Genomic DNA, 27610 nt, shown 5'->3' with positions numbered 1-27610 from the left:
AATGCTATCCAAATCTAGCATTTAGTTTAGGGTCCTTTTTTCTGTCTCTTCGTGATATTTTTTTCCTTTGTATGGTACATTTCTAAAGAATGTTGTTGGACAACAACTTCCAATGGCATAGAAGATAGTGACAGCACATGGAAGATGCAAACCAACATTTGGAGGTCTACACATCCCTTACCACAGTCCTCAAAGAATCAGGGACTTATTCAGTCTGCTAACCCTGCTTTAACTGCCATGGCAACATCCTATAGAATCCTGGGATTTGTAGTTTCTTGTGGCATGAGAACATTAAGCCAAGAAATCTCTCTGCCGCCACCTGTTATAATGGCAAATCCTTTACCTCTTCACTGCAAAACTAATAGATTTCTTTCAATTTCACCCACAAAAATTGGACAAGTGGCCCTGTGAAACAGGAAGTGGTTGAGGATAACATTAAATCGATCTCAGACAAGTCTATTAATTCAAGGGGGGAACCTCACTCTGTACAGAACTGTAGGTTTGCTCTTTGAGAGGGTATGTCAAAGAAGGCTGGACTTGATGGATTAGAAATACAGAATTTTAAAATGTTTTCCTGAGGAAATAGACAAATAAATACATATCAGGACTCCTGCACCCTTAAGGGTATGAAACAAAAAATCAGCAGGTAAGCAATTATCTGTAAGTAAGGGAAAGCTTCATTTGTTCAATTTCTTCTTGACACACTCCAGCTTTGCAAGTTTTTAAAAATGACAATCTTGCATTAACACACAGACACCCTGCAACTTTGCACACATGTGATGGAATTCTTATCCAGGTTAGCCTGTCAGTTCTAACCTTGGGCCTTTTATTCTTAAAATCCCTCCTTGGATCCAGTCCAGGTGAATGGACAAGTGGCTGTTTTGATCAGTGGGTTCAACATGGTAAAGCATGATCAGCTTTCTCTCAATTCTCTTTTTTAAAATTCTTTTCTTAAAAAAAATACGAGTCAGAGTTGTAGAAAACTCAGTAAAGATTTATCGTATCACAAGTTAAGCATGAATTACCTGAAGCCCTTCCACATCCCACAAACCCTATTCAGACCTTGTCAGTGCCCCTTCTCCTAAGGAGCCTTTATTCTGACTGCATCTGCACTGCAGAATTAATGCAGCTTAATACTGATTTAACTGCCATACCTCAAAGCTATTGAATTCTGGGATTTGTAGTAGTTTTGTGAGATATTTAGCCTTCTCTGTCAGAGAGTGCTGGTGCCACAACACATTACAAATCCCAAGATTCCATAGGATGGAGCCATGGCAGTTAAAGCAGTGTCAACCTGCATTAATTCTGCAGTATGGCAGCAGCCTCTGTGCCTGCTTGCCTTAATTCTATTTCATGCAGTTCCTATCTAACTCTAAGTTATATCCTTTCCCCCATATGCTCCCTTCACAGCATTCTGAAGGCTCTGATTGAATGGCTCTAACCAGGCTTCACACTTTACAGCATGTGCAAATATACATCACTTCACTTCACAACATGTGCAAAGATGCCTCCAGCTGTTATCATTCCAAGCTCTTTTCACCCATTTCTCCCATTCTGTTGATGCCTCTATCATGTCTCCTTACTGTTCAACCTCTCTGCAATCTCATTAGAACCCCACAGGATTCCTTGATAACATAAAAAGTGGTTATTGATACAGAAGGTTTATGCATTGGCCAAGATCTTACATCATGTTTCCAGGGTTTAAATCTACACTCAAATAGCTACATGGTGGTTGCTCTATACCATCCTTTTCCTGAATACCAACATGTGAATCTGTTTGCAATCCCATGATACAGTGGGCCCTTGGTTATCTGCCAGAATTTTGTTCCATGACTGCTGTGGATTCCAAAATCCATGAATGCTCATGTCACTTTATATACAATGGTTTAGTAAATTGGCTTCTCTAAAATAAAATGGCAAAAGCAAGGTTTTCTTTTTAGAGTTTTTTTTTTTTTTTTTTGGCAGTGCAGACGGAAGAATATTTTCAAGCCATAGATGGTAGAATCTGTGAATACAGAGGGCTAACTGTACATTGAAGGCACTGATGAGTAGCTATGCACCATCCAAGAATGTATGAAACTAACAGTTAAACTTTTGGAACACTACTTTTAAGCAACTGTGAACTGAATAGAAATGTTAAGCAATGGTCAAAAAGCAAGACCACTTGCATAAAGGGACTTTTCATGTGTACAAGATGCCAATGAGATAGTAACCATCTTATTTTCTATCCCACTATTCTCCCTGAAAGCAAGAAAAAGGGAACTGCTTCATTTTAGCCGCTTGGCCCTTGAAAACTAAATTGGGAGTTACTGACATGTCCAAATCCAATCAATAGCTAAGCAAGGGTTTTGAACGCAAGCCACTCCATTCCACAGTACTGAACCTGGGAATGATGGGATGCAAATATGATTTGTAAGAACATTCTTGCTTCAGATTCAACTGAATCCTCTTCATCGCCTATGCATGTTGGTTCAGAATGAAGCTCCATTTAATCCAGGAGGATTTATCTCCATGTAAGAAGTTACTGTTTAAGGCTGAAACCTTAAATACAAACGTTACATACAAACACCTGGGAATGAAGACATTGGGACTTACTTGAGAGTAGATGTGGAAAGGATAATACTTAAAGCCAAATTTGCTTCAAAAAAAGCTTTATTTCCCAAAACATATGTCTTTCCTTAAACTCTTGGATTTAAACCAATACCTTCCAGTGTGAAATGCTGTGTAAAGATTTGTCAATAAAAGATAGGTAGAAAAAATTAGCAAAACAGAAAGCTTTAAAAATGCAGTATCTATTCTACTTGTGAGAATCATTTGCCTTCCAGCTGCTGGTATTTAGGGCTGCTGGGACATGCAGTCCAATAGCATCCAGAGGGCTGCATGAATCCCACCTTATTCTTATCAGCTGGTGTGCTTCTCTTTCAGCAAAACCAGCCCTGCTGAGTGATTGGTGGGTTGATAAAGAAGAGATTTCTTGGTTGTTGGCAATGCTACTCATCACAGATTTAATAAGTATTAATACCACCTGGGGCACATTTTCCTTCATTTTTTTCTAGTGGGATTTTTGCTTCTACCTAAAAACCTGTTAAGTGGGTGGATAACAAAAAGACTTTATATTGGGTGTTTCTGTTGCTAATTACAAATTGATTGGCTTCTAAATTGTGTATAAATATATTGCACAAACTGTCTGGGCCACATCTTTCTATAGCAGCACTTGATTTGTACTTGTTATTTTGTTCTACATTTTCTAGAACCTAGTAATGGCTTCTCAAGTGCGCCAGAACTACCATGCTGAGTGTGAATCTGCTGTAAACAGACTGATTAACTTGGAATTTTATGCCAGCTATGTGTACTTGTCTATGGTAAGTAACTGTGCATTGTCTAGCTTACTTCTAGTATGAAAAACATTGCACTTCTGATTTCTGTATGTGTATGCTCAATTTTATCCCAACCTTATGTGGATCAATTCAGCATTAAATCTCCATGAATTTAGAGGATAAATTCCTAACTATGTTTCTCTCTTGGATTCAAAGTTTGGAAAAGTATTTTTATTTTTAGGTGCAACTCCTAGAAACCTAAAATCAGCATGGTCATGCCATCTTGGAGATTTTGGAAAATGTAATTAAAACATAATTTTGCTATGTTCCACTCTAATTCATGGGAATGTACCTATACAAGAACCCAGTAATTCTGTCGTTGCTGCTGTTGTGCACTCTCAAGTCATTTCCAATGTATGGTGATCCTAAGATGTTGACCCTAAGGTTTTCTGAGGGCTGAGAGTGTGTGATTTGCTCAAAGTCACTCAATGGGTTTTCATGGCCAAGCAGCGATTTGAACCCTGGTCTCCAGAGTCATAATCCAGCAGTCAAACAACTACTCAATACTTGGTCAATAATTCTAGGCTTCTGCTATTTGGTTGATGCTTTAGGCTTATATCACCCAGATAATTTCTGGAGGTCTGAATAGAATTCCTACACTGAGGAATTAAAACTAGCATTACATAACTGGTGTCTTGAGATAAAATAGCTATCAGGGTATTAAAGTTACCACAGTGGAGTTTTTCACCATCAGCTGTTGGGAAGTAAAGGGACACTTGTAGCCAAGCAACATGTCAAGATACCAAATGTTATTAATAAGGAAGAGCAAACTGGGAGAGGTCATAGCAGTTTGCATTTTTCTGAGCCTACTGAGAACAGGAATCCTGCCCTATCCTCCTTCCTATTGAGTTCAGTGCAAACTGCTTTTGCTCTTTGAACTTGGTTTGCAGCAGCTGAGGAAAAAAAAGGAAAGTGGGAGAAAGAGACAGAAACTGAGAAGTTCTCAAAGCAGTGGGAAAAGTGAGATAGTAGGGGATTGACTGGGACTGTCCCTGTCAAATTGGGACAGTTGGAGGGTATGAACAGAGACCTAGAAGAGGTAAAAAGTAGCATGAAAATGACAAAAATGTAGACGCATATATTCAAGCCAGAAACCCACATGTTTCCTGCCTCTTTGAAGTCAGTAGTATCCAAAGCTTAGCACGTCAAGCTGTGCTTAGGTCTGCAGCGACCCCAGCTAAAGTAGCCCTTATGGGCTATTTACTCAGATTATTATTTGATATTTTGTCTAAGACTTAAACATACTGAAGATCCAGTCCTCCTCTTTACACTGTGTGTGACTAGTGGGAAAAGAAATTGGATTCATCTAGCTAAAAGGACCCTGGCTTCTACCATAACTATTATCATTGAATAATTCAGTAAAATTCCATTTTAGCTTTTTGAAACTAATGAAACTAAGGTCCAAAGCACACTGCAGAAATAATCCAGTTTGAGACCACTCTAACTGCCCTGGCTCAGTGCTAGGGAACCCTAGGAATTGCCATTCGTTGTGGTACTACAGTTCTCTGACAGAGAAGACTAAATGTCTCACAAAACTACAGTTTCTAGAATCCCCTAACATTGAGCCAGGAAAGTTAAACTGGATTATTTTTGCAGTGTGTCTTGGACCTAGGTGTACCTGTCTTTAGTACCACTTTTCACATTCCTCCCCATGCTGCTTCTGCTATTATAATTATTTCGCGCTTTCCCCTCTCAATTAGGACTCAAAGCAGTTCACAATTTAAAAGAATGATACAATTAAACACATACAAAAAGAGAGCATTAAAATAGAATTAACTATTTGCAGTATTAAAACAAGTCAACCAGTAAAGGAATAAAATGCAATTGAAAAGGGCGGGAACGGTCAAGTTAAAACAATGCAGCTGCCCCAGCACATTCTTTTAAAACTTTGTTAACTGGATGCTCCTAAAACTGTTATCCTAAAACTGAGTTAATGAGCTCTGAGCTAATGACTACTAAAGGTAGTCCTTTAGTACATAAAACACTCAAGTGTGTGCCTTATTTGCAGTGGTAATATAAAGCTGACTGAGCTCTACCTGGCATGCAATCTACCTCTGGGACTGCGGAGTAACTGAAAAACCTCTAAAACGATGAGTCAGTCTACACTGCACAGCTAGAGTGGTTTGATAACCCCATTAATTGCCACGAATGTGTGGGTTGGTCAGGTACTTAGACTTCTCTGCTAGAGATCTCTAATGCTGCCGAATTCCAGGAATCTCACCAAACTATACAACCCAGCCTTATGCAGGATAGAGCCATGGTCATCTAAGTTCTGCACCTGGTTACAACATCAAATCTTTCACACTGTTTCCCTTTCTAGTCCTACCATTTTGACCGTGATGATGAAGCTTTGTGCCATGTAGCTAAGTTCCTGAAGGAGCAATCCCAGGAAGAGAGGAAGCATGCTGAGAAATTTATGAAATATCAGAACACGAGAGGGGGACATATTCTGCTCAAGGACATCAAGGTAAATGCTGTGGAAGGTTTTAGGTGGGATTTCATTTGAGAAAAGAAACTGCTGAGATCAGAAGCTGCCTGTATATCACTTATACACCTGTTGCTCATGCCTTGAAACAGAAGCCAGAGATGGATGGATGGGGCAGTACCTTAGATGCTCTTCATAGTGCCCTGGCACTGGAGAAGGAGGTCTGCCAGGCACTGCTGGATCTGCACAAGCTGGCGACTGAGAAGGGGGACCCTCATGTGAGTTTGTAAACAGAAATATAGTAAGGCTGCAAAAGTACTGCTAGATGATTAACAACTTGAATTGAAATATTGCTTAACCGGCTGTGCAAATCCTTATTCAGGTTGCAAGGCTAGCTACATTTTAGAAGTCTTGAATTTTAGAAGTCTTGTATTCTATAGCCTTTAAAATCAAGACATTTAAGACCTTAAACTATAATATCGATGATATCACTCCCTCCAAAGGAGACCAATGCCAAATTGCACAGTTATTCCTTCACATACTTGTCTTCAACAGAGAAATGTGAAGGCTTAGTCTTAAACTTTGCAATGGGCATTGTAGACATCTTTTGCCATATTTGTCTCTTGGTTCCTCAGCTGTGTGACTTCCTGGAGTCTGAATACCTAGAGGAGCAAGTGAAGGCCATCAAGCACCTGGGAGACCACCTCACAAATCTGCGGCGTTTGGGCCTGCCCCAGAATGGCACAGGAGAGTACCTGTTTGACAGGCTTTCTTTGGAGAAGAGCAGTTGAATTCTCACATCACTGGAAGTTTATGTACTGCATGTTGTTTAGGAAACAGAAATAAAAAGCTGCCATAAATTTAATACATTGTCTGGTGTATTTCACAAACAAAGGTGGGTTACAGACCACCATTTGGGATGTCATTAGGACGTCCCAGTTTAAAAAAGGGGCCCCTACTCCTGTTACGGACTCTGTCCATAACAAATGGCAGGGGCCATTCCACACGGCCACCACCATTATGACGTCTTGGATGCCTAGCGTCCAGACGTGTTGCGGCGGAAGTGATGCTGCGAAAGCATGCCTTGCGCTTTGCGGCGCCACTTCCGGGGCCCAGGAAGGAGTGCGATTTCCGCGCTCCTTCTTTGCAGCGTCTGGGTGTCCTGCGGTTTAGAAGCTGCGGCTCCCGGACACTGCAAGCGGCACCGGCAGCAGACCGCCGCAATTCAGTGGTCTGTAACGCGCCATCGTTCTATCCCTATTCTCATTTCATTGTCCCTAGCTAGCATGTTTCCCCCACTGTGTGTTGCCACTCCTAAAACCTAGCTTAAGGGTAGGTTTCAATGCCTAAAAGACTGGAAACCAGGGGGATCCAGTCTCCCCCAGTTCACTTGTTTTTCCTACTTTCCACTCACTTCTTGTGGCTGTTCTTGCAGGTGTTGTCTACTTATCCATAGGCCATATCAAAATCCATAAATTTGGCCCCAGAATCTGCCCTCGATTTATACATGAGGGCAACTTATAGTCGAGTATATATGGTAAAGCATGTGGAGCTCCTCTCCTCTTCGTTTGCTGCTTGGCTACATGCTTTCAGTTCCTTACCTATATAGCAAAATGCATATGCACAACTGGGCCCACAATTTGGAACAAGAAAATGGAAGATGAATGTTTTGGCAATTTCACATCAGCAAATAAAAAACCAAAGTGTTTCAGCAGTCAGACGGAGCAGGTGCGTTGCAGGGCTAGAGTATAAGTTGCTGATTCTAGGAGCCTTCCACTCCCCCCCCCACCTAAAAAAAAGTAACTCATCTAAGTTTGGTTGAACATGAATAGATTTTACCCCTCAAAGAGTGGGATGGGCAAATGCCATTGTGAAAAGAGGGGTCACATCAAGCACGGTGATGAACAACAGATACAACACAGGAGCTTTACATAGTTTTGATAAGATTCCTTGCATGTCTTGTGTAGGGGAAGCTTTTCTCCATCATATCTACAGACAAAGAAAACCTTTACTGTTTGGCTCCTGCTTGTCCCATAGCTGCAAAAGTCAGAGGAGCTCTGGTAGAAGGAGAAAAAAATATGAAGGTGTATTTTCTTCAATAAACGTCTTTCTCACGCTGACAAAAAGGGGCAGTCATTTATTACCATCCCAGGTTCCTACTATATGCATACAAATGCACTTATCACCACAGTGATCTAGTCCACCAAACTGAACCATATGGCATCACCGATTCAAAAATAAACCATGAGGACCATATGAAGAAACCCTAACGACCATCCAGTCAACCCCACTGTCATCCAAGAATACACAACTAAAGCTCTCACAAGAGAGGGTGCAAGGAGGAGCTGCATTTTGCCACTCCTTTTTGCGCCCTTCGAGGGCTGCAACATGTGGTTGCTGTGGCCCTGATCCAGGGCAAAAAGGGGCAGCTGCAAACCACCCCAAAGGGGTGGTCTGTATAGCCCCTATGAAAGTAAAACTCCCAAGTGAAACAAGGAACACAAATACATGAAGTAACAAATGTCTTATTCACACATAATGATATCTGTTGTTTGAAACATTTGCTAAATAAAGTTTTGTTATGATTTTAGTGAAAGCTTGTCTGTGGTTTGAGTATACAGTATATCCACATTACTAATATAAAGCATTTTAAAACAAAGTCTAGAGAGGCTTTAAAGAAGGCCTGTAACAAATTGCTGGCAGCGAGGGAAGAGAAAAACTCCTTTGGGCTGCCATAATAGAAACAGTAAAAGTTCTCTTGACATTTTGGTGGCAGGGATGGGATAACAAAACCCATGGGACTACCACAATAGGAAAATAGTTGGGTGAGTGGGACTCACCTTGACACATCCCTTTTCAACATTAACCCTGTCACCCTATATATCTAGGTGGGAGTATGAGGTGCCCCCTGATTTTGTTGAACTGCAGCTCTCATCAGTCCCGCCATAGACTTCAACAATACATGGAGAAAGAAATCCCAGAGGTCCAAGTGGGGTTCAGGAAAGGAACAGCCACTAGGGACCACACTAAAAACATACAATGGCTAATGGATCACTCCAGGGAATTCCAGAAGAAAATTAGCATGTGCTATATAGACTGTTTTATTGAATCATTTCTTGTATTGCTATGTATTTTATATGTATTATCCTACTAGAGAGGCCCCTTCAACACCACCACTCCCTTTGTGTTGTGTCTTTTTAGATTGTAAGCCCGAGGGCAGGGAACCGTCCAATTAAAATGATTGTATGTACAGCGCTGTGTAAATTTACAGCGCTTTATAAATAAAGATTAATAATAATAATAATAATAATAATAATAATAATAATAATAACTATAGCAAAGCCTTTGATTGCATAGGTCATGAAAGGCTATGGAATGTCCTTAAAGACATGGTAGTGCTACCACATCCGATAGTCCTGATGTGGAATCTGTATCAGGACAAGAAGCTACTGTCAGAACAGATTATGGAGAAACAGAAAGGTTCCCATTTGGCAAAAGGGTCATAAAACACTGTTCAACTTATATATAGAACATACTATAAGAAAAGCAGGCCTGGACACAGGAGGAGTGAAAACAGGAGGAAGGACTATCAAAATCTAAGAAACACAAATGACACCATAATACTAGCAGGAAACCTCCCAGACCTGGAACAGCTACTAACAGTGTTGCCAATTTCAAGGGAATTCCCCAGTTTCTGGGTAATAAAAAGCCTTTCTGGGTAACTTGTGGGCATAAAAAATTTCTGGGGAATTTCTGGGGAATTAAACGTTCCCATTGGGTAATTCCTTTCCGTTTATGGGGAATTATTTCACTTCCCGCCCCCAAAAAATGGCCGACCCAGAAGTCCCTGCCCCTTTTGCTTTCCCATGGTGCTTTGCAGCCCCTTCACTCAGAAGTCCCGCCCCCTGACACAGATGCTTTGGGGGATTTGGGGGTGTTCTGAGGATTTTCAGGGGGATTTCCTTCGAGGGTCATTGGCAACACTGACTACTAAGGAAGATCAAGGAAGAAAGTGCAAAAGCAGGCCTACTGTTGAACATAAAGAAAACAACAAATAACGACCATGGAAAATCTAAACAAATTTAACCTAGACAAGGAGGAAATAGAAATCGTGAAAGAATTCTCATACCTGGGATGAAACATTGATAGGAACAGGGACTGCAACCAGGAAATCAGAAGAAAATTAAGAATGGAGAGAGCAGCTATGAAAGAACTAGTAAAGATTCTAAAATGCAAAGGTATACAATTGAGCACAAAAGTTAGAAGCCATCACATTCCCTATCACCATGTAAGGATGTAAGAGCTGGACAGTTAAGAAAGATGATAGGGAAAAAATGAATTCATTTGAGATGTGGTGCTGGAAAAGAGTGCTCAGGATCACATGGACAACCAAAAGGACAAACAACTGGGTCCTAGAGTAGATGAAGCCAGAAATCTCCCTGGAAGCCAAGAGGACATAGCATAGCATACTTCCGACATAACATGAGAAGGCAGGGCTCAGTGGAAAAAACAATAATACTAAGAAAGGTGGAGGGAAGTACAAAGAGAGGAAGGCTGCATGGTAGATGGATGAACTCTATTAAGGAGGCCATGGGTGTGGGTTTGCAGGAATTAAGCAGAGCAGTGGAGGACAGAGGGTCTTGGAGATCTCTCATCCGTAGGGCCACCATGGATCAAGATCGACTTGAGGGCAGTTAACGACAACAAACACAAACTGATAGAGCAATAGGATTCTGCCAGACCAGACTTCCTTCCCCTCAAAGTCTATGGGCCAGAGTAAAAATCATATGTTCAGTTGTTGGAACTAACATTTTGTGACTGCTTCCTTGAGAGGAAATAATAGCTATTGTATTGCTGAAATTACTATGATAGAGTTAAGGAATGTTTTTCAGTGCATTAGATGGGGTATTATCATGGGTTTTTGAAAGGTAAGTGTGCAATAAGTGTTGAGAATCCTTTTTAGTAAAATGTATGGAAGTATTTCTCTGGAGATGCCAGCCACAGATGCTGATGAAATGTCAGGAAGAAACTCTTCTAGAACATGGCCATATAGCCCGAAAAAACCCACAAAAAACTATGAATGCCGCCCATGAAAGCCTTTGACTTCACATATATGGAGATTTAGGTCTAAACGGCGGAGTATAAATACCATAATAAATAAGTAAATTATCACATAAGATTTATCCCATCGTTTTCCCAAAGGGATAAATGTGCATTTAAGTTCAAAGACAGGTCTTACCACATTCTCCCATTGACAGCTGCTGCCCGTCTGAAGCCCATCTGCAACCCTGTCTTATACCACAGCTTTTCAAGGACAGGATTTTTAAGGACGGGCTGCTGATGGAAGAATGCAACAAGACCCATTGGACTCAAATTCACATTTATCCCATCGGGAAAATGAGTGAATAAAAGCTTGTGCAATAATCTCCTTAATTGCAAACTTTCTAGAATTTCACCAAAGCTTCTGTAGTCAATCAGTTTTTTAACATTACTGTCTTGGAGAATAGTACAGTTGTAGGGTGCATCTGCACTTTCTGACTTGTGATACAGTTGTAGGGTGCATCTGCACTGCAGAATTAATGCAGTTTGACAACATTTTAACTGACATGGCACAAGGCTATGAAATTATGGGATTTGTAGTTTGTTATAGTACCAGAGCTCTCTGATAGAGGCTGCATCTACACTGCAGAAATCATGCAGTTTGACACCGCTTTACCTGTCATGGCTCAGTGCTATGAAACTATGGGATTTGTAGTTGTGAGATAGTTAAGCTTCACTGTCAGAGAGCTCTGGTGCCATAACAAACTACAAATCCCAGGATTTAAGATAGCAAATGAACTACATGCTCACATGTCTTTATGGAACTTACAATTTAGAAGATGAGCTTCCATCACTAGTCCTAGCTTCTGCCAACCTAGCAGTTCAAAAGCATGTAAAAGTGCAAGTATATAAATAGGAACTACTTCAGTGGGAAGGCAACAGCATTTGGCGCAGTCATGATGGCCACATGATCATGGAGTTGTCTTTGACAATGTTGGCTCTTTGGCTTAGTAATGGAGATGAGCTCCACCCCCTATAGTCAGACACAACTTGACAAACTTGTCAAAGGGGAAACCTTTACCTTTTAGGATTATTGTAGCCCATTTTTCCCCACACTGTTGCCTTGCAGGAGTACTTGACTATATTCCAATTCTTCACAACCAGAACAGCTATTAGCTGATGAGAGCTGTAGCATATCAGAACTGTACGTCCCCAGGTTTGAGAAGAAATTTCCATGCCTTGATATTATCAAAAGTAGGGATTCCTCTGCTAAAGGAAAGAAATTCTGTTTAGACTTTTGTAAACCTGCCCTTGAGGTACTCAAAGGCTTTTCTTGAGGTTTGTGATTGCTGTTTTGTGAAATGTTGGGATGCTTCTTGCCTTATCCCTCAGCTGTGCAACTTTCCTGCAGTCTGGATAGATGAGATGAGAGGAGGAGAATACTGGCCTGAACATTTGTAATACAGTATGAGTTGATTCTGTGTGTAATAAAATAAAGGCTAGCACATGCCTCAAAGTATATGGTAGCACATTGTAAAGATAGCCTGTGTGTATTTTTTTTCTTTTTGGCTGTTGATCCTCTTGAGCTGCTGCTTCTACCCAGTGACTGACCCAAATGGATGGCCTTGTTCCAAATGAATGGTCATGTTCTCTTTCATGTTATGTTTTTGTCCATTCATAGTGCCACTGGCTTGGTTCATTAATGCTGAACTTTAGACCTTTGGCTTAATGTAGAAAAAGCATTCCTAGCTTTGATTAGGGAGAACTTTACTGCCTATGGCTTCCCTCTTATTTGGCTTTCCCAGGTTTCCATAGGATGGAGCCATGACAGTTAAAGCAGGGCAGGGAAAGGTCTTCACTCAGATGTTTTAACAGAGGAGTCAACGTGACCCATTTTGCACACAAGTCTATCTGCTTCCAAATTTAGGTATTTTTTCCACCTCACTGATTCTGTTTTTATTAGAACTAAATTTATTGTTGCTAATGGCAACATTTTTTTTAATCTCTGTTCATGGGGCTGGCATATGTATCCTTCTGCAGCTGTATAACACATAATTTGGTAGCAAGGTCCAAAATAACACCTTGAATATTCTCTTAAGTGACTCTTCTGTCATATTCAGTTTCGGTATGCATATCCTCCAGTTTATGAATATGAGAGCATGAGATAAGGTAGAATCAGGATAGATATGGAAGAGATAAGCTAGAATAAAGATGAGCTGGAAAAGAAGCCATGATGCAAACAAATATAAAAACCAAAATCACAGCTAATATAAATAAGTCCACATGGCTAGTTCTGCTCTCTGAAGATTCAACACGTTGCCACTGTTGTTTATTTTTGTTGAGCCTTCAAGTCATGTCCAACCTATGGTGACCCTAAGGCGAACCCATCATGGGGTTTTCTTGGCAAAATGTATTCAGGGGAGGGTTGCCTTTCCTTTCCTCTGAGGCTGAGAGAGTATGACCTGTCCAAGGTCACCCAGTCAATTTCCATGGCGAAGTGGAGATATGAACCATATTCCCCAGAGTCCTAATCCAACACACAAACCACTACACCATGTTGGCTCTCCACTGTTAAACCATGTCAAAATCACATAAGAATTATCTGATAACCTTTCTGTACATTTCTGGTGACCCATTTTTCCTTATGTTGGCACAAGTGAAGGGGGTAGGGCATAGACAGTTTTGGAAATAACACTGAGAATTATGGAGCGGGGACAAAATGGGGCAAATGCCAGTGTTCTATGTTATAAATTCCAGAAATTTCCACCTGAGGCTAGATATCTTAAAGCCACTTACATAAGCTGCAGAGAGAACAAAGAGATAACTTGGGTCTGCAAGCACATGCTATTATTGTCATACAAATTTCCAAATCCCTTTCAAGAAGTGTATGAAATAAAAATAAAGGATACATCTGCTCACATTCCTGCAACTTAACAGTGAGACATTAAAGTTTAAAAGGGAGTCATTAACTGAAACACTGGAAAAGTTCTTATTTTACTGAATTGTAGAAGTACTAAGATATGGCTAAATGAAGGAATCTTTGAATTATTCTTCTACTTTGGGAGAAAGCCAAGATATAAAGAAATAAAAATATTATATCCTTTCTGAGTCTTTGGAGACAGTTTAAAATGATGGAAAACAAGGATGGAAAATTGTACCCTCCAGAGGTTTTGGACTACATAATCAATCTTAAAAATGCCCTTCCTTCTGTTCTTTTTAACCCTGTACTATTGGTGAGTTTAGCTAGGGTTGATGGGAGATGCAACCCAGCAAAACCTAGCAGACTACACATGCCTACCCCAGTGTAAGAATTACATCTTGGATTTATAACTCTAGGACAGTAAATCCATCTTTTTTTCAAATCTAATAGATTACTGTCTCACAAAGGGAGATATGTTGCACAAAGGCTGCATCTGCACTGCAGAAATAATCTGATTTGACACCACTTTAACTGCCATGGCTCAATGCCATGTAATTCTGGGAATTGTAGTTTGTTGTCGCACCAGAGCTTTGCCTAAGAGAAAACATGACTTACATTGAAATAGGAAGCTATACATTTCAGTTGTCATTTGTCCATTTCAACTGATACAACCAGAAGACAGACAATGTTGAGTGGAAAGCACCACTACCGTTGCCATTGCAAACTCTTTCAGCTAGAGCTGAGAACAGGGGAGAAATAGGTTTGATTCTGATTGTGCCCACAATAATAATAGAGGAGGGGATGCTTGTAACTTTTTTGTACTTTTTAGTACATTAAAGTTTTAAACAGATTTCTCAAAATTCAATTGATCCAGACTGTTCTCCCCCTCAGACAAGAAAGACTGCTAAACATTGATTCTTCCTCAATGCTGGCAAGGCAAAACTGCTGGTGACATTCACTGAATAAAGACTTCATTACAGATGTCACAGCATTATCAGCTTTCATAATACCTTAGTTTCTTTACAAACCCACCTCTTTGCTAAGAGGAGGAGGAAACGATGGGCTTTAAGGCTATTCTGCCATGACAAGCAGTAACAATGAGACAAAGACTTGTACCCAAAATTTCCTGCCTGATGCAGCTACCTCACTCTACCTCACTCTAGCTAATGGCAGGGCTAGCCCTGCTGAACCTTATAATTACTGCGTTCTGAGTATGCATTTGTTTATCCTCCATAGAGGTATCTATGTTAATCCATAATAGATTGGGATACCAGGAGACCAGGGTCTGATTCTCATTCCCTGTTCAGCCATGGAAACCCACTGGGTGAACTTGAGCATGTCACACTCTCTCAGTCGTAAAAGAAAAGCAACAACAAATGCCTTCTGGACAAATCTGACCAGGATAACCCTGTGATAGGGGCACCATAGAAAGAACAACAATTTAATAAAGGCATATGTATGTGCACACGCACACACATGAAGATCCTTCTGCATGAGAATCCATCAACCCAAGATTTTAATTCCCCCCTGGATCTGGTATTTTGTAAACCTGGTGAGTTTTAATTGCCTATCATTGAGTAAGCTACCCCCAAAACACTTCATTATGACAGGGATGGCTCACAACAGCCCTACCATGTCCCCAATAATATGAGGGCTACATATATTTGTTGTCATTATTAAGTGCCAGCAAGTCAGCTTCCACTTATGGTGAGCCTATGAATCAGTGAACTCCAACACCTTCTGTCATGCGGTCCCGCTCAGGTCCTGCAAACCAAGGGCCATGGCTGGTTGAGTAAATCCACCTGTAATGCATTCTCCCTCTTTTCTAAAAGCCTACTACTTTACTAAACATTGTCATCTTTTCTAACAAGTCATATATGTCTCATGATATGGCCAAAATACAATAGCTTCAACTTGGTTATTTTTGCTTCTAGGGAGATTTGATTTACTCTAGAACTCATTGATTGCTTGTTTTGGCAGTTCCTAGAACTTTCCATAGAAAGCTCCACCAGCACCACATTTCAGATGTGTAGATTCCCTTTTCTGTCAGCATTCTTCACTGTCCAGTTTTCGTAACCATACCTAGAAATCAGAAATATTATGGCATGGATGATCCTAACTTTGGTATTCAGTGAAACATCTTTACACTTGAGAATTTCATCTAGTTCCTTCATAGCTGCCCTTCCAAGCCCTGTTTTCTTGACTACAGAGAAGCATGAGGAGTTGTATAGGCAGATGATCCTCCTTTAATCAAAATGACCCAGTGCTTGGACCTTTCAGGCCCTGACCCCACTATACTTCTGCTTGACTGTATATTTAGTTGTACAAATTCTCTCACACACATACATTCACACAAACACATATACACACAGAGTCTCCAAATATAAAAATGAGGGCCCAAATCCTCCTAGTTAGTCCCACCTAGAGTAGAGCCAATGAATCAATTGGGTTTCTCTGTGTGTTGCCTCACCATACAATAACTGATTAAATTAGTCTCATGGAAGTCCAAAACACACTGCACAAATAATCCAGTTTGAGACTGCTTTAAATGTCCTGGCTCAGTGCTAGGGAATTCTGGGAATTGTAGTTTATTGTGGTATCAGAGCTCTCTGAAAGAGGTCTAAATGTCTCACAAAACTACAGTTCCCAGAATTCCCTAGCACTGAGCCAAGACACTTAAAGTGGTCTGAAACTGGATTATTTCTGCAGTGTGTTCTGGACCGTAGGTGGGACTAACCAATAGGATTATGAGATTTCATGCATAGAGGTTTAGCATTCAGCTACTGAGGAGTTCATATCCTGCTCCTTTGTGGGGGCTCAAACAAAATGTAGGTAGTATTAAATCATGTCCTCCTCGTCATAATGTTTACTGATTGCTGTGAAATGATATGAAGTATGAAGCCATCTATTTGGAACACTCTGGGAGGCACAGAAAATCTTATGCTATTCCTCATGGCGTGAAAAGGAAAGTGTCTTATTCAACCCAAGCAAAAGCAAGGAAGGCACATATCTGTGAAGTGTCCAACACTTAAAAGCAAGAACAAAGGATAAATGTTACAGATTTGTCAGAAGCCAGGAGGCCGTTTTCAAATGCATGCTGCTCTAATGGTTAAAGCTTGGGCTAGCAGCATTTGAACTGTGAAAAGTTGATAGGAGAGAGTAACATTCTAATGGCAATTGTGACATTTAAATGGCACTCAAATCCATAATAGAACATTTTCATTCACGAAAGGCATGTTATGATGGGAGCTGTGCACGTCTACTGACAGAAAACAGTCCATGAAAAGAATTGGGAGTAGCAGATTAATTTTTTTCCAACTGACTTGAGACCAGGGTGCAAAATGCGACCGCCCGGCTTACCGGGCCTGTCTGGCTGCTGGGGGGGGGGGAGGGAGGAGCCAGGCAGTGCTTCATGGCAGTGCCGTGGCGGCAGGCTCTGCTCAAGGCTCTGCTCAGGGCCTTTGGTGGCCACAATTCCCAGGTTCCCTAGGAGCAGAAGTACTGTGCTACTTCCAGCCCTGGCAGACTCCAACTCCCAGGATTCCCTGAGACCGGAAGTGGCCTGGGCTTGGTCAGGAGGCCAGGGTGGATGGTCCCACCTTGCCTCTCAACCGCTGATTGGCCAGCCTATGTAGGGCCATGCTGGCTGGCGCTCAGTGCCATTTTTCTTGCCAGCTCTCCAAGAGGGTATCACATGGCTCCAGCGCACCTGGCTAAGTGCAGGGCCAGATTTCCAGGGTTGGAGGGGGTATGGGTTGATTCCCAGGCTCCTGCTTTCCCCAAGTTTTCCTGTGGTGAGATCCCCCCAGGCCTACATCTGTCCAAGAGCATTAGGAAAAAGATACTTAAGGGCAAGTTTGTTGATGTGTTCTCCCTTCTTCAGCCCCTGGGTGATGAGGCCAGCTCTGCGGGTCCCAGGAAGGGTGGAAAGCGGGAGTGCAAGTCTCATCATGTCAAGCACTACTTTATCAACTGGACAGAGGGTTTTTCTGTTTTCCTGGGGGTTGTCTCTATGGACTACCTGGAGAGGGCTTGGCACTTGGTCAACCACATGACCAACATATATAAGGCTAGAGCAATTGCTGGTGAGGCAGCAGCAATAACTTAAATGAGCCTCCAAAGTGACCTCAACAGATGGGACCTCATTAACAGTGAAATTTGGTTGTTGATGGTGGGTCCCCACTTTAAGGGGAGGTCTGATCCCTCTAAAAATTCTAGGTGGCATGTAAAAAGGACCCACGCAGGCTGGTCTGCTGGGAGTTTAACCAAGGCAACTATGTTCACTCAATCTGCACATTAGAACACTGCTGTGAGTCCTGCTACCTCATGCCAAGGTAGCATGTCCCTGCCTCTCAGGCTCCCAGCAGCCCTTTAGTCAGGGACACCCCACCCCAGCAGCTTCTGGGAAAAGAGATTGTGCCTCCACCTCTGGGTCTGGGAGAGGTGGGGGTCCCAAATGAGCACACACAGGCTGCCCTGCATGTATTCCAAGTAGCCCACATGCCGGTGCACCCAGCGGCACTGCTCAGGCTGCTCCAGGGCTACCCTCACCGCAGGGCAGCCTCTTTCCTGGCAGAGGACTTCACCGAGGGATTCAGGATCCCAGTGGTGGGCCCCAGGGAGGTTTCTGACTCCCATAACCTCAATTCTACCAGGGACATGCCAAATGTTCTCAGGTCTAAGATCACCAAAGAGTGTCTGGATGGCAGGGTGGCAAGCCCCTTTCCTTCCCCCCCCCCTCATGCCCAATCTCAGGGTTTCCCCTCTGGAGGTGGTTCCCAAAAAGGCCCCAGGAGAGTTCCGCCTCATTCACCACTTCTCTCACCCCCTGGGACAGTCCGTCAACGACACCATCCCACCCGAGCTATGTTCTGTCTGTTACGCCTCGTTTGACCACGTGATCAGGCTCATTCAAGCATGCGGCCTGTTAGCCCTTACAGCTAGGTGTGACATTCAGTTGGCCTTCAGGCTCTTGCCGGTCCGCCCAGACGATTTCTGCCTGCTGGTGTTCAAATTCAAAAACCAATGGTATTTTGACAAGGCCATGCCCATGGGCTGCTTGGTCAGCTGTGTAGCATTCGAAACCTTTAGCTCCTTCCTGGAATGGGAGGTCAAAAGGCAGGCCACTTAGATGATTTGCTCTTCATAGTTGAGGCGGGGGGGTGATGGCTGCTCCAAACTTTTATCCACCTTCCAGTCTCTGAGCTCAGTGTCCCTTTGGCAGTTGATAAGACAGAGGGCCCCACAACATCCCTCACCTTCCTGGGCATCCAGCTTGATTCAGTTGCAGCATCTCATACCTGCCCGGGGAAAAGCTCCACTCCCTCCATTCCATGATCAAGACCACCATTTCTTCCCATAAGGCCACCCTCAAGGAGAGTCAGTCCATCCTGGGACACCTTAATTTTGCATGCAGGGTGGTTGCTCCCCGGGAGGGCTTTTGTGCCAGGCTTGCCAGGGCCACAGCAGGGGTCAGGGCACCCCATCACCATGTTTACATAACTAAAGCCATTAAACAGGACCTCCTTATCTGGGATCGGTTCCTCAGCGAGGTCAATGGGGTCTCCCTTTGGCAACGCCCCTGGAGTCTGGGACAGGGCCTTCAAGTTAATTCTAATGCATCTGGTAGCCTGGGCTTCAGTATATATTTTCAGGGCCACTGGTGTGCCAAACACTGGCCAGCCCAATGGTCAGAAGAGGGGATCTTACGGGACCTCACCTTTCTTGAATTTTTCTGCATCCTCGTGGTGGTTCATACCTGGGACAGTGAGCTGGCCAACAGACAGGTTTGCTTCTTGTGTGACAACCAGGCAGTGGTTCAGGTCCTTAATCATCAAACCTGCAAGTCTGAGCGGGTCATGCTCCTGGTGCATCCTTTTGTTCTCCTTTGCCTCCAAAAAAAAATACTTTCAAGGCTCATTTTGTGCCTGGTCTCGATAATAATATTGCAGACGCTCTCTCTCGTTTCTAGGTTGCCATGTTCCGTCTACTGGCATCGGGAGCAGACCCCTCACCCACACCCTTCCTGGAGGAATTGTGGGAGATTGGAATTCTGCTGTAAACCAGGATATTTTGGCTTCACTGGCCCCAGATACCCTTCGAGCCCAAAGGAGAGTGATGTCTAAACCCCAGACATTCCTTGCAGCCAACAGGCTCCGCCCTCATTGGCCGATACAGTCCAATACCATTTTGAAATTTTTGGTTTCACTGAGAGAGGCCGGCAATGCTCCCTGCACCATGGCAGTTCACCTGGCAGGCATCTCCTTCTTTTCTAAGGTGGGAGGATTCCAGGACCTATGCTCTTCCTTTGTGATTAGGAAAACCCTGGAAGGCTGGAGGAGATTGGCCACCCAAACGTTAGACGGCAGGAGACCCATTTGTTTTAAAATCCTCTGCAAACTTACTACATGCCTCAAAAGATGTGCTGCATTTGTCACAGCTTTCTTCAGGGCGCTGCGCGTGGGCGAGTTGGTTCCATCTTCCATGTCAGACAACTCTGGTCACTGTATCCAGATGGAGGATATTTGTTTTGGGGACAACACTGTGTATATAGCTCTTTGCAGGTCCAAGTGCGACCAGCTGGGAAAGGGGTCCACCATCACCCTCCAGAGGCTGTGGAGGCCACAGATTGTGCCCGGTGCAGACCCTGCAAAGTTTCATGTCATCTCATCCTCGTGATGAGGGTCCCCTCTTTGCCACAGTGATGGCTCACCACTCACCAGATACCAGGTTGTATCAGTTCTATGCTTGTCCCTGCACCATGCACGCCTGCCCTCCAAGGACTTTGGCAGCCACTCTTTTCACATCGGAGCAGCAACAGTTGCAACAGAATGCGGGATTCTAGAGGACTCCGTTAAGCGGTTGGGTAGATGGAAGTCTGGGGCATTTACCGGCTATATCCGCCCTCACAAGGCCGGGGACCCAGGGGTGGGGTTCTTACAGCCACACAATCTTGATATGAGCTTGGTGGGTGAGGGTTGGCAGAAGGTGGACCAATTAGGGCCATGCCTTTTGTGGCATCAGCATAGGCCTCAGATCTGAAGGGCATGGTTTCCTGTGCTGCGGAGCACTGGATCAGGAGTCCCGCGGGGACCCAGGGATGCTGAGGGTCTAACGATGTCGCCATTGCAAGGGCAGCATCGATTCAACATTCCCCGGTGACAAGGGGTGAAGATGCGCATATGCGCATAACCGGCTCCCAAGTGGATCGCACACTTTAAGCCGGTTCCCCTCTGTCATTCCGAAACTTGGCCATGTCAAGTCAATTCAGTTCCTCGACCAAGACGGGTTAGTGGATGACAGATCCAGACCTTATGCTTTCAGGCCAATCCTCTATGCTTACTTGCTGTAATCAATAAAGTTGTGGCCTTTTTTCTGACAATTGGGTGTCTGTTGTGTTTCTTCACCTCCCCCCCCCCCCCCAGCAATCCTCAGGCATGGAAACCCACGGGGTGAGCTAAGGCAAGTCACACTTTCTCATTCTCAGAGGAAGGCAAAGTCAACCCTCTTCTGAACAAATCTTGCCAAGAAAACCCAATTATATGTTCACCTTAGGTTCACAATGAGTTGGAAACAATTTGAAGGCACAGAACAACTACCACCACAACAACACAATCAGAGCCTATCATCTATAAAGCACAGTTGCTACATTATGTATTAAAATTTTATTTTGGGAATAACTAAACCTCAGTAACTAAGTTATTACAGTAATATAGTGACAGGTAACACAACTCCTTTTGCAGAGTAACAACATATGATTTTACTTTTATAGCTTCAGGAATCTGTGGCCACACTACATAGATTTATACCACAGATCAGCCATGTGTAACATTTTGATATGCATGTTTCAAAGTAAATTTGCCAACTTTAATGAACTTTATTTTGAAAACTACAGAACGTTTCTATTAACTCTACTTTGAGAAGCACATAAAATAAAGAGTTTTTGCTATGGTGGTAACTATCTAGCTACTGGGGTCTTGAAACAACAACTATCCTATAAGTTATTATTTGTGAGAGTAATGTTCCAGGCTCCGTGGGCGCCATGCATCCAGTGGATTATGCAAGCCTTAGGCCTCCTCCTAGTTGTTGTTTCAAGACCCCAGTAGCTAGATAGCTACCACCACAGCAAAAACTCTTTATTTTATGTGCTTTTCAAAGTAGAATGAATAGAAAAGTTCTGTAGTTTTCAAAATAAGCTAATGAAATAAAATAAATGGACCATTTAGAACTGCAGGTGGGAAAAATATAGTAGTGTTCCCAGTTTTAAAAAAAAGATATCATCTGCTAGGAGAAACTAGCCCAGCATGAGAGTGTTAGGCTGAAATGTTTTTCATTTGCTGAGAGCTGCAATGGTATTTTTTTCACACAAAAAATGGTGGGATCATTTAAAAGTGCAACCTTAAAAGTATAGTGTAACATGGGCTGATTTATTCCAATATTTCGGGACTCTCACACCTCATTCTGTTGCATATATAAATGAAGCATTACTCTTCTTCATACTCTGTCCTTTCAGCTGTTATAAAATTTTGTTTTTTGCAGTCTCTATCCAGTTCTGATGGCTATCTCAGTACCTTTTGAAAATACAGGATTAATTCAGGGATCAGGCAACAGGAGTCTATCCACATTACAAAATCACAGCAGTGTGATACTACTTTAACTGCCTTGGTTCTTTCTATGGAATCTTGGGTTTTGTCTTCTCCTGAACGTTAGAGCTTTCTGGCAAAGAATTCTGAGCACTCCTTCCCAAACTACAGAGTGAAGGGATCTACAGGATGTAGCTATTAGTGCTATTAAGGTTTGGATTTGCACTGCACCGCAGAAATGATGCAGTTCTACACTGCTTTAACTGTTATGGCTCAATGCTATGAAATTCTGGGAGTTGTAGTTTTTCAAGATCATTAACTTTCTCTGTCAGAGGGCTCTTTTGCCACAACAAACTACAAATCCTAGAATTCCATAGGATGGAGGCAAGGCAGTTAAAGCAGTGTCAAACTGCATTATTTCTTCAGTGTAGATTCAGCCAAAAGGTAGCATGTACACTCCCCAAGGTTTTAATAATCACCATGGTTTTTAAAAGGCATTTCTTTCTAATGTGATGCCCAGCATCTTGATTTAGATACCATCTGGTTCAAACTTGCTGTTCACTCACTTCTGGATTGTAAATTATACATTTTAAGTGTCTTGTTAAAAAGGCCATTCAGCCAATGTACCAAACAGTAAAAACATGATATTCTTCAGCGAAAGCTTTCAGAAATCTGTAACGGAAATTGGCTCTAATTTATTTGGCATCGCCTTTCAGGAATGGAGGGCACATCCCTCATTATCATTTCTTTCTCTGAAATGAAAACTATGGCGATGGTGAGTCAAAAAATGTCAGCACTGAATACCATACAAGCAATTTGGGAAGACAGCTCTAATTAAATCTCTTGGTTTCAATTAACATGTGTTTTTTTAAAAACAACATTTTCCAGTACATAGTGGCATTGCCAAACCTACACATGCCAACAATGTGGAATATTATTTCTGTGAATATTATTTTTTAAAAAACAGACCTTCATTTGCATGATAGTACCTGAAAAATATTTCATCCAACAATATGCAGAGAGATCTTGTAGCACCTTTGAGACTAACTAAAGAAAGAAGTTGGCAGCATAAACTTTCATAGATTTAAGTCTATTTCCTCAGATGCATTTGGTAGAGTGGTAAGCCAGGGACAGGCTTATGTATGTTCTAGGTGAGTGAGAATCTAGAGCATATACAAGTCTGTCCCTGGCTTACCACTCTACCAAAACCTAAGGAAGTAGATTTAAGTCTATGAATGCTTATGCTGCCAACTTCTTTCTTTAGTTAGTCTCAAAGGTGCTACACGATCTTTCTACATACTAATTCTACAGACTAATATGGCTATATCTTTGATTTACTGGGGGGGGGGGGGATTTAGGAGGGTAGCCTTGAGGACCCATTGCGGTTTACTATCCCATTGTAGGTCTATTTGAAAATACCGATTATAGGAAATACAACACTGCATGGGTGAAAATTATGAAACTTTGTAGCCGGACACAAGAAAAGATAGCAAAAGTTGTGAATGAGGAAGAACACACAAACTAGGAGAGGCTGTAGCAATTTACTATTGCCTGAGCTTAGTGGGAAAGACAATATTCTTCTACAGTATTTCCTTCCCTCTCCTCCCTTCTCCTCTCTTTTCAGGGGCTGCATTTTTTAAAATGTTATTTTTGCATCTTATCTGCCATGATTTTAATGGGTCGGATGGTAATGTTGTGATGGGTTATTCAGTGAAGCAATTATGGTAAAGAAATGGTTGTTGCACAGCTGATATAGAAATGTAGTAATAGAGGTTGAAACAGCCAAGGTCATTCTGCTGGGAAGTAACTGTTGAAAGAAACATGGAGGGGAGGTATGAGAAATTAGGAAAACTAAGGTTATTTTGAATTTGCAATGAATTAATAATGAGGCCGTGCATATTTTGAAATTATGCATAGTTTAATTGGGGATTGCTAATGCTTGTTGTTCAGTTCTGAATTTCTCTGCTGTGGAACTATAGTCACTGAATAAAGGTTTACTGGGTTTTGAACTAGCAAACCTACTTTTCTGAACTTGGTTAATTGTTGGACTTGACAGCTCTCCCCACTTCTCCCCCAGCTAACAGAGTATAAATGGTATCTACAGTGTGAATACAGTTTCTGCCAACTGAAGTAAGCTGAGGACAAAGTGGGAAAGTGATAGGAACAGAGGGAAACTGTGTGACATTCTGAAAGCAGCTGCTAAAGTAGGATAAATCAGGACTGTCCCTACCAAATCAGAACAGTTGGAGAGTATACTGGTGGAACCAATTTGGAATAAATGATGGTGTTCTATGAGAAAACCTCCACCTAGAGAATTTATAATATTTATAACAGAGAAACAAGGCATCACTTCATATTTTCCTTTACAAGAGTGCTTCCCACATATGAGCTTTGTTTTAAAATATGAAGCTTTGCAATTTGAGAGCCCATTTATTTTAATCTTTCCTCCTCTGAAAATCAGATTGAACTGAGCCACCCTAGATGTCTGTGGCTATATAATGCAAAGGCTTGCTGATCTTTTGATTTGTTTCTTAATGAGTCTCTTTACCACTAGTCTGGATAAAGCAAAAGTCACACTGGCTGATGTGTTGATGAGTGCCATAAATTTATAACCCCCTTCATTTTCTACTGAGTTTTCATAAGAGAAAATTTACAGCAGTGTTCAAAACAGCCAAGGAGGAAAAGAAGGTTACTACTGTGCCAATGCAGATCAGCCAGCAACCAATTATTATTATTTTTAGTAGAAGTAGTATTCCAAGTCTTATTGTAATCTGCAGTACCTTATCAAAGAGAAAAGATGGAATCCATAAGAAATGAGGACACATAATAAGATCCTTATTTAGGTCAAGCAATCATCTGTACATACTAGCATAATTGTTTAGATTTTGTGTGTTTAACAAGATATGATTAAAATTGTTGGAGGAGGAGTTACATATCTTTTTTTTAAAAAAATCATTATTCTGAACCTATTGGGTGCAATTTTCAGATATCAAATCTCTAAGATGTTTGAAGCATCAGGTATATTTCTAGGTATAGTTCGAAGGGAGAACCATATCACTAACCATGCTTTATAAGTGCTTACAATGTCTTGGTGTGACTAGTAGTCTCATCTATATTCTTTAATTTGTCCTTGCTGTGTTTGTCGTAAATGCAACTTTGAGGAGCCCTAGTGGCCCATTAGTTAAATTTCAGTACTGCAGGTGCAATGTTATGAGTTAATCCCAGGGCTTCATCCTTTTGTAGGTCAGTAAACTGACTATCCAACTTGTTGGGGACAGTTGGCTTACAGACTGTATACTACATAGAGAGTGCTGAGTTCACTATGAAGTGGTATAGAAATGTAAAACACTAAATGCCAACTCTATATACTGAGTCTGTTCTCTGGGTCCCAGATCTGGACAGCTCAGGAACTGTCCTTTTCCTGGTCACTCCATAGTGGTCATTTGGTTAAATCCAACACAAGGACAATGTAAACATACACTCTCCCACTTTGACTCTACGATGGTCCAATCCAGGAAGGATTGTACTATCTGCAACAGTATCGTGCAATGACTGAAACATCATCAGAAAGTCAGACTGATGAAACATCAGGTATGTCTGCAACTATGATTCCAAGAGGACACCAATTGTCAGCACTTACTACTAACCACACAAATATTTGATTTTACAATTCATATTATAACAAATAGGTATTTCAGTTGATTGACTAATGCTATAATGTATTCAGTTTTTCCCTAATGTGAGCAAAGTTGGTGATAAAATAAATAAATGGTGGGTAAATAGCTGTTGGTTCCTTGTCTGCAATTCAGTAAGCTGATATGTTTTATTTTTGTCTCATCTTCTGAACCATCTTGAATGGGGAATTTATGTCCCTCCTGTTGTTGTAGGACTGCAGTTTCCATCAACCCTGATCAATACAACCAATAGTTCTTGAGGGCAGGAGTTCCTGGGTCACAAGTTCCAGAAAACATATTGGTGATTCCCATTGATTCAATGGGTTTATTCTACTTGCAACTAGCAAGGGAATTGAAGGTTCAGGCTTTTAAGGATTAAACACTCAAAAATCCTGAATCTGTATGAAAAAATCTATCAGTTCCAATCCCCCCACATGATCATTTTTAAAAACGTATGTTTTTCCATTGCGAATATGAAGGAATTGGGGAAAGTTAGTAAATTCTTTCTCAGAATGAATGCAAATTGCTATCCGCCCCTAGTTTAAAGTTTAAAGTATAAAGTGAGCACTATTCCCTTGATATATTATTACTGAATACATTACAGCTATTTTCTTAATTTGAGTAAAACCCATTTTCTCTCTGACATTCTTTCATGAGGCATTTCCATGCAACAATTCCAGTGCCACTATGACTGAACAGGTACAGTACTCAGGAAATACTCTGGAATGACCTATTTGATTAAAGATTAGCTTAACAAAGTGACAGGAAAAGGATTGTGAAGTAATTACTGAGCAAGGTAAAATGTATGTTTCAGATAGAATTAGAATTTTTTTCTTTCTGAAGGACTTCTTTCCCCCACTTCCTTCGACTATAATATAGCTACTTAATCTTCCAAGCCAGGATTCACTTTATATATATATTAATTAGCTTAGCTTTTAATTCTTCTTCTTCTTGATTAAAATCTTCCTGCAAAGTCTCTCGGATGCAAACCATGGAGCTTTGGACACAACTGTCTGGTTTTTTAAAGATTTCCATCCTGTGCCTGTCAAGGAATGGAGTTTCAGAATTCATTTTCAGCATTTTGACTGCTGTTTCTAGTATGCAATTAGAAGGAAACAACAATGGCTGTTACTGAAATCTGCTGACATGACAGATCTATGAAACCTTTGCAGTCACTCAAATTAATGTAGGCTCAATTTATTGAAGGGGAATTAATTCTTCTTTTGTTTTTGTTTTTTAAAAAAAACCCTGGGACTCAATCTTAATATTTTCAAGAACTTCTAATGATGTACAAAATGATAATTGTTTGGGGGTGGGGGAGGAATCTTGAAGACAGATTGAAATGTGAAGATCTTGTCCTAAAGGAGTCTGCAGCTGTGGATGGCTGAGAAATTTATTTAGTTTACAATTTAATGGGAGCAGTGGAGTCACTATCAGGGTGCAGGGGGTTCACATTGCACTAGGCGACATCAGAAAGGAGGCGAAATCACTAGGGAGGTGGTGGTGGCAGTTTGCCTGGCACCCAAAGGAGACCTCATTCTGGTTGTTGTGGGTGGTTGGTGTTGAGTCCTGAGGTGCCTCTGTGCTGGTTT

General features: G+C 41.7%; 2 protein-coding genes across 2 annotated transcripts in view; one reads left to right on the top strand and one right to left on the bottom strand.

Moving 5' to 3' along the window:
* Nucleotides 1-27610, bottom strand: part of NPFFR2 (neuropeptide FF receptor 2) — a 144657-nt gene that overhangs the window by 78009 nt on the left and 39038 nt on the right. The window lies entirely within an intron of this gene.
* On the top strand, nt 3261-6651 carry LOC121931260 (ferritin heavy chain A-like). Its single transcript, XM_042468792.1, has 4 exons — nt 3261-3362; nt 5698-5844; nt 5955-6080; nt 6438-6651. The coding sequence occupies exons 1-4, from the start codon at nt 3261-3263 to the stop codon at nt 6591-6593; spliced, it is 531 nt and encodes a 176-aa protein (XP_042324726.1). The 3' UTR covers nt 6594-6651.

Source organism: Sceloporus undulatus, chromosome 5, assembly GCF_019175285.1.
Source record: "Sceloporus undulatus isolate JIND9_A2432 ecotype Alabama chromosome 5, SceUnd_v1.1, whole genome shotgun sequence".
Lineage (NCBI taxonomy): Eukaryota > Metazoa > Chordata > Lepidosauria > Squamata > Phrynosomatidae > Sceloporus > Sceloporus undulatus.
Note: the sequence above shows the minus strand (reverse complement) of the source record. Positions and strands in the feature narration are given on the sequence as shown.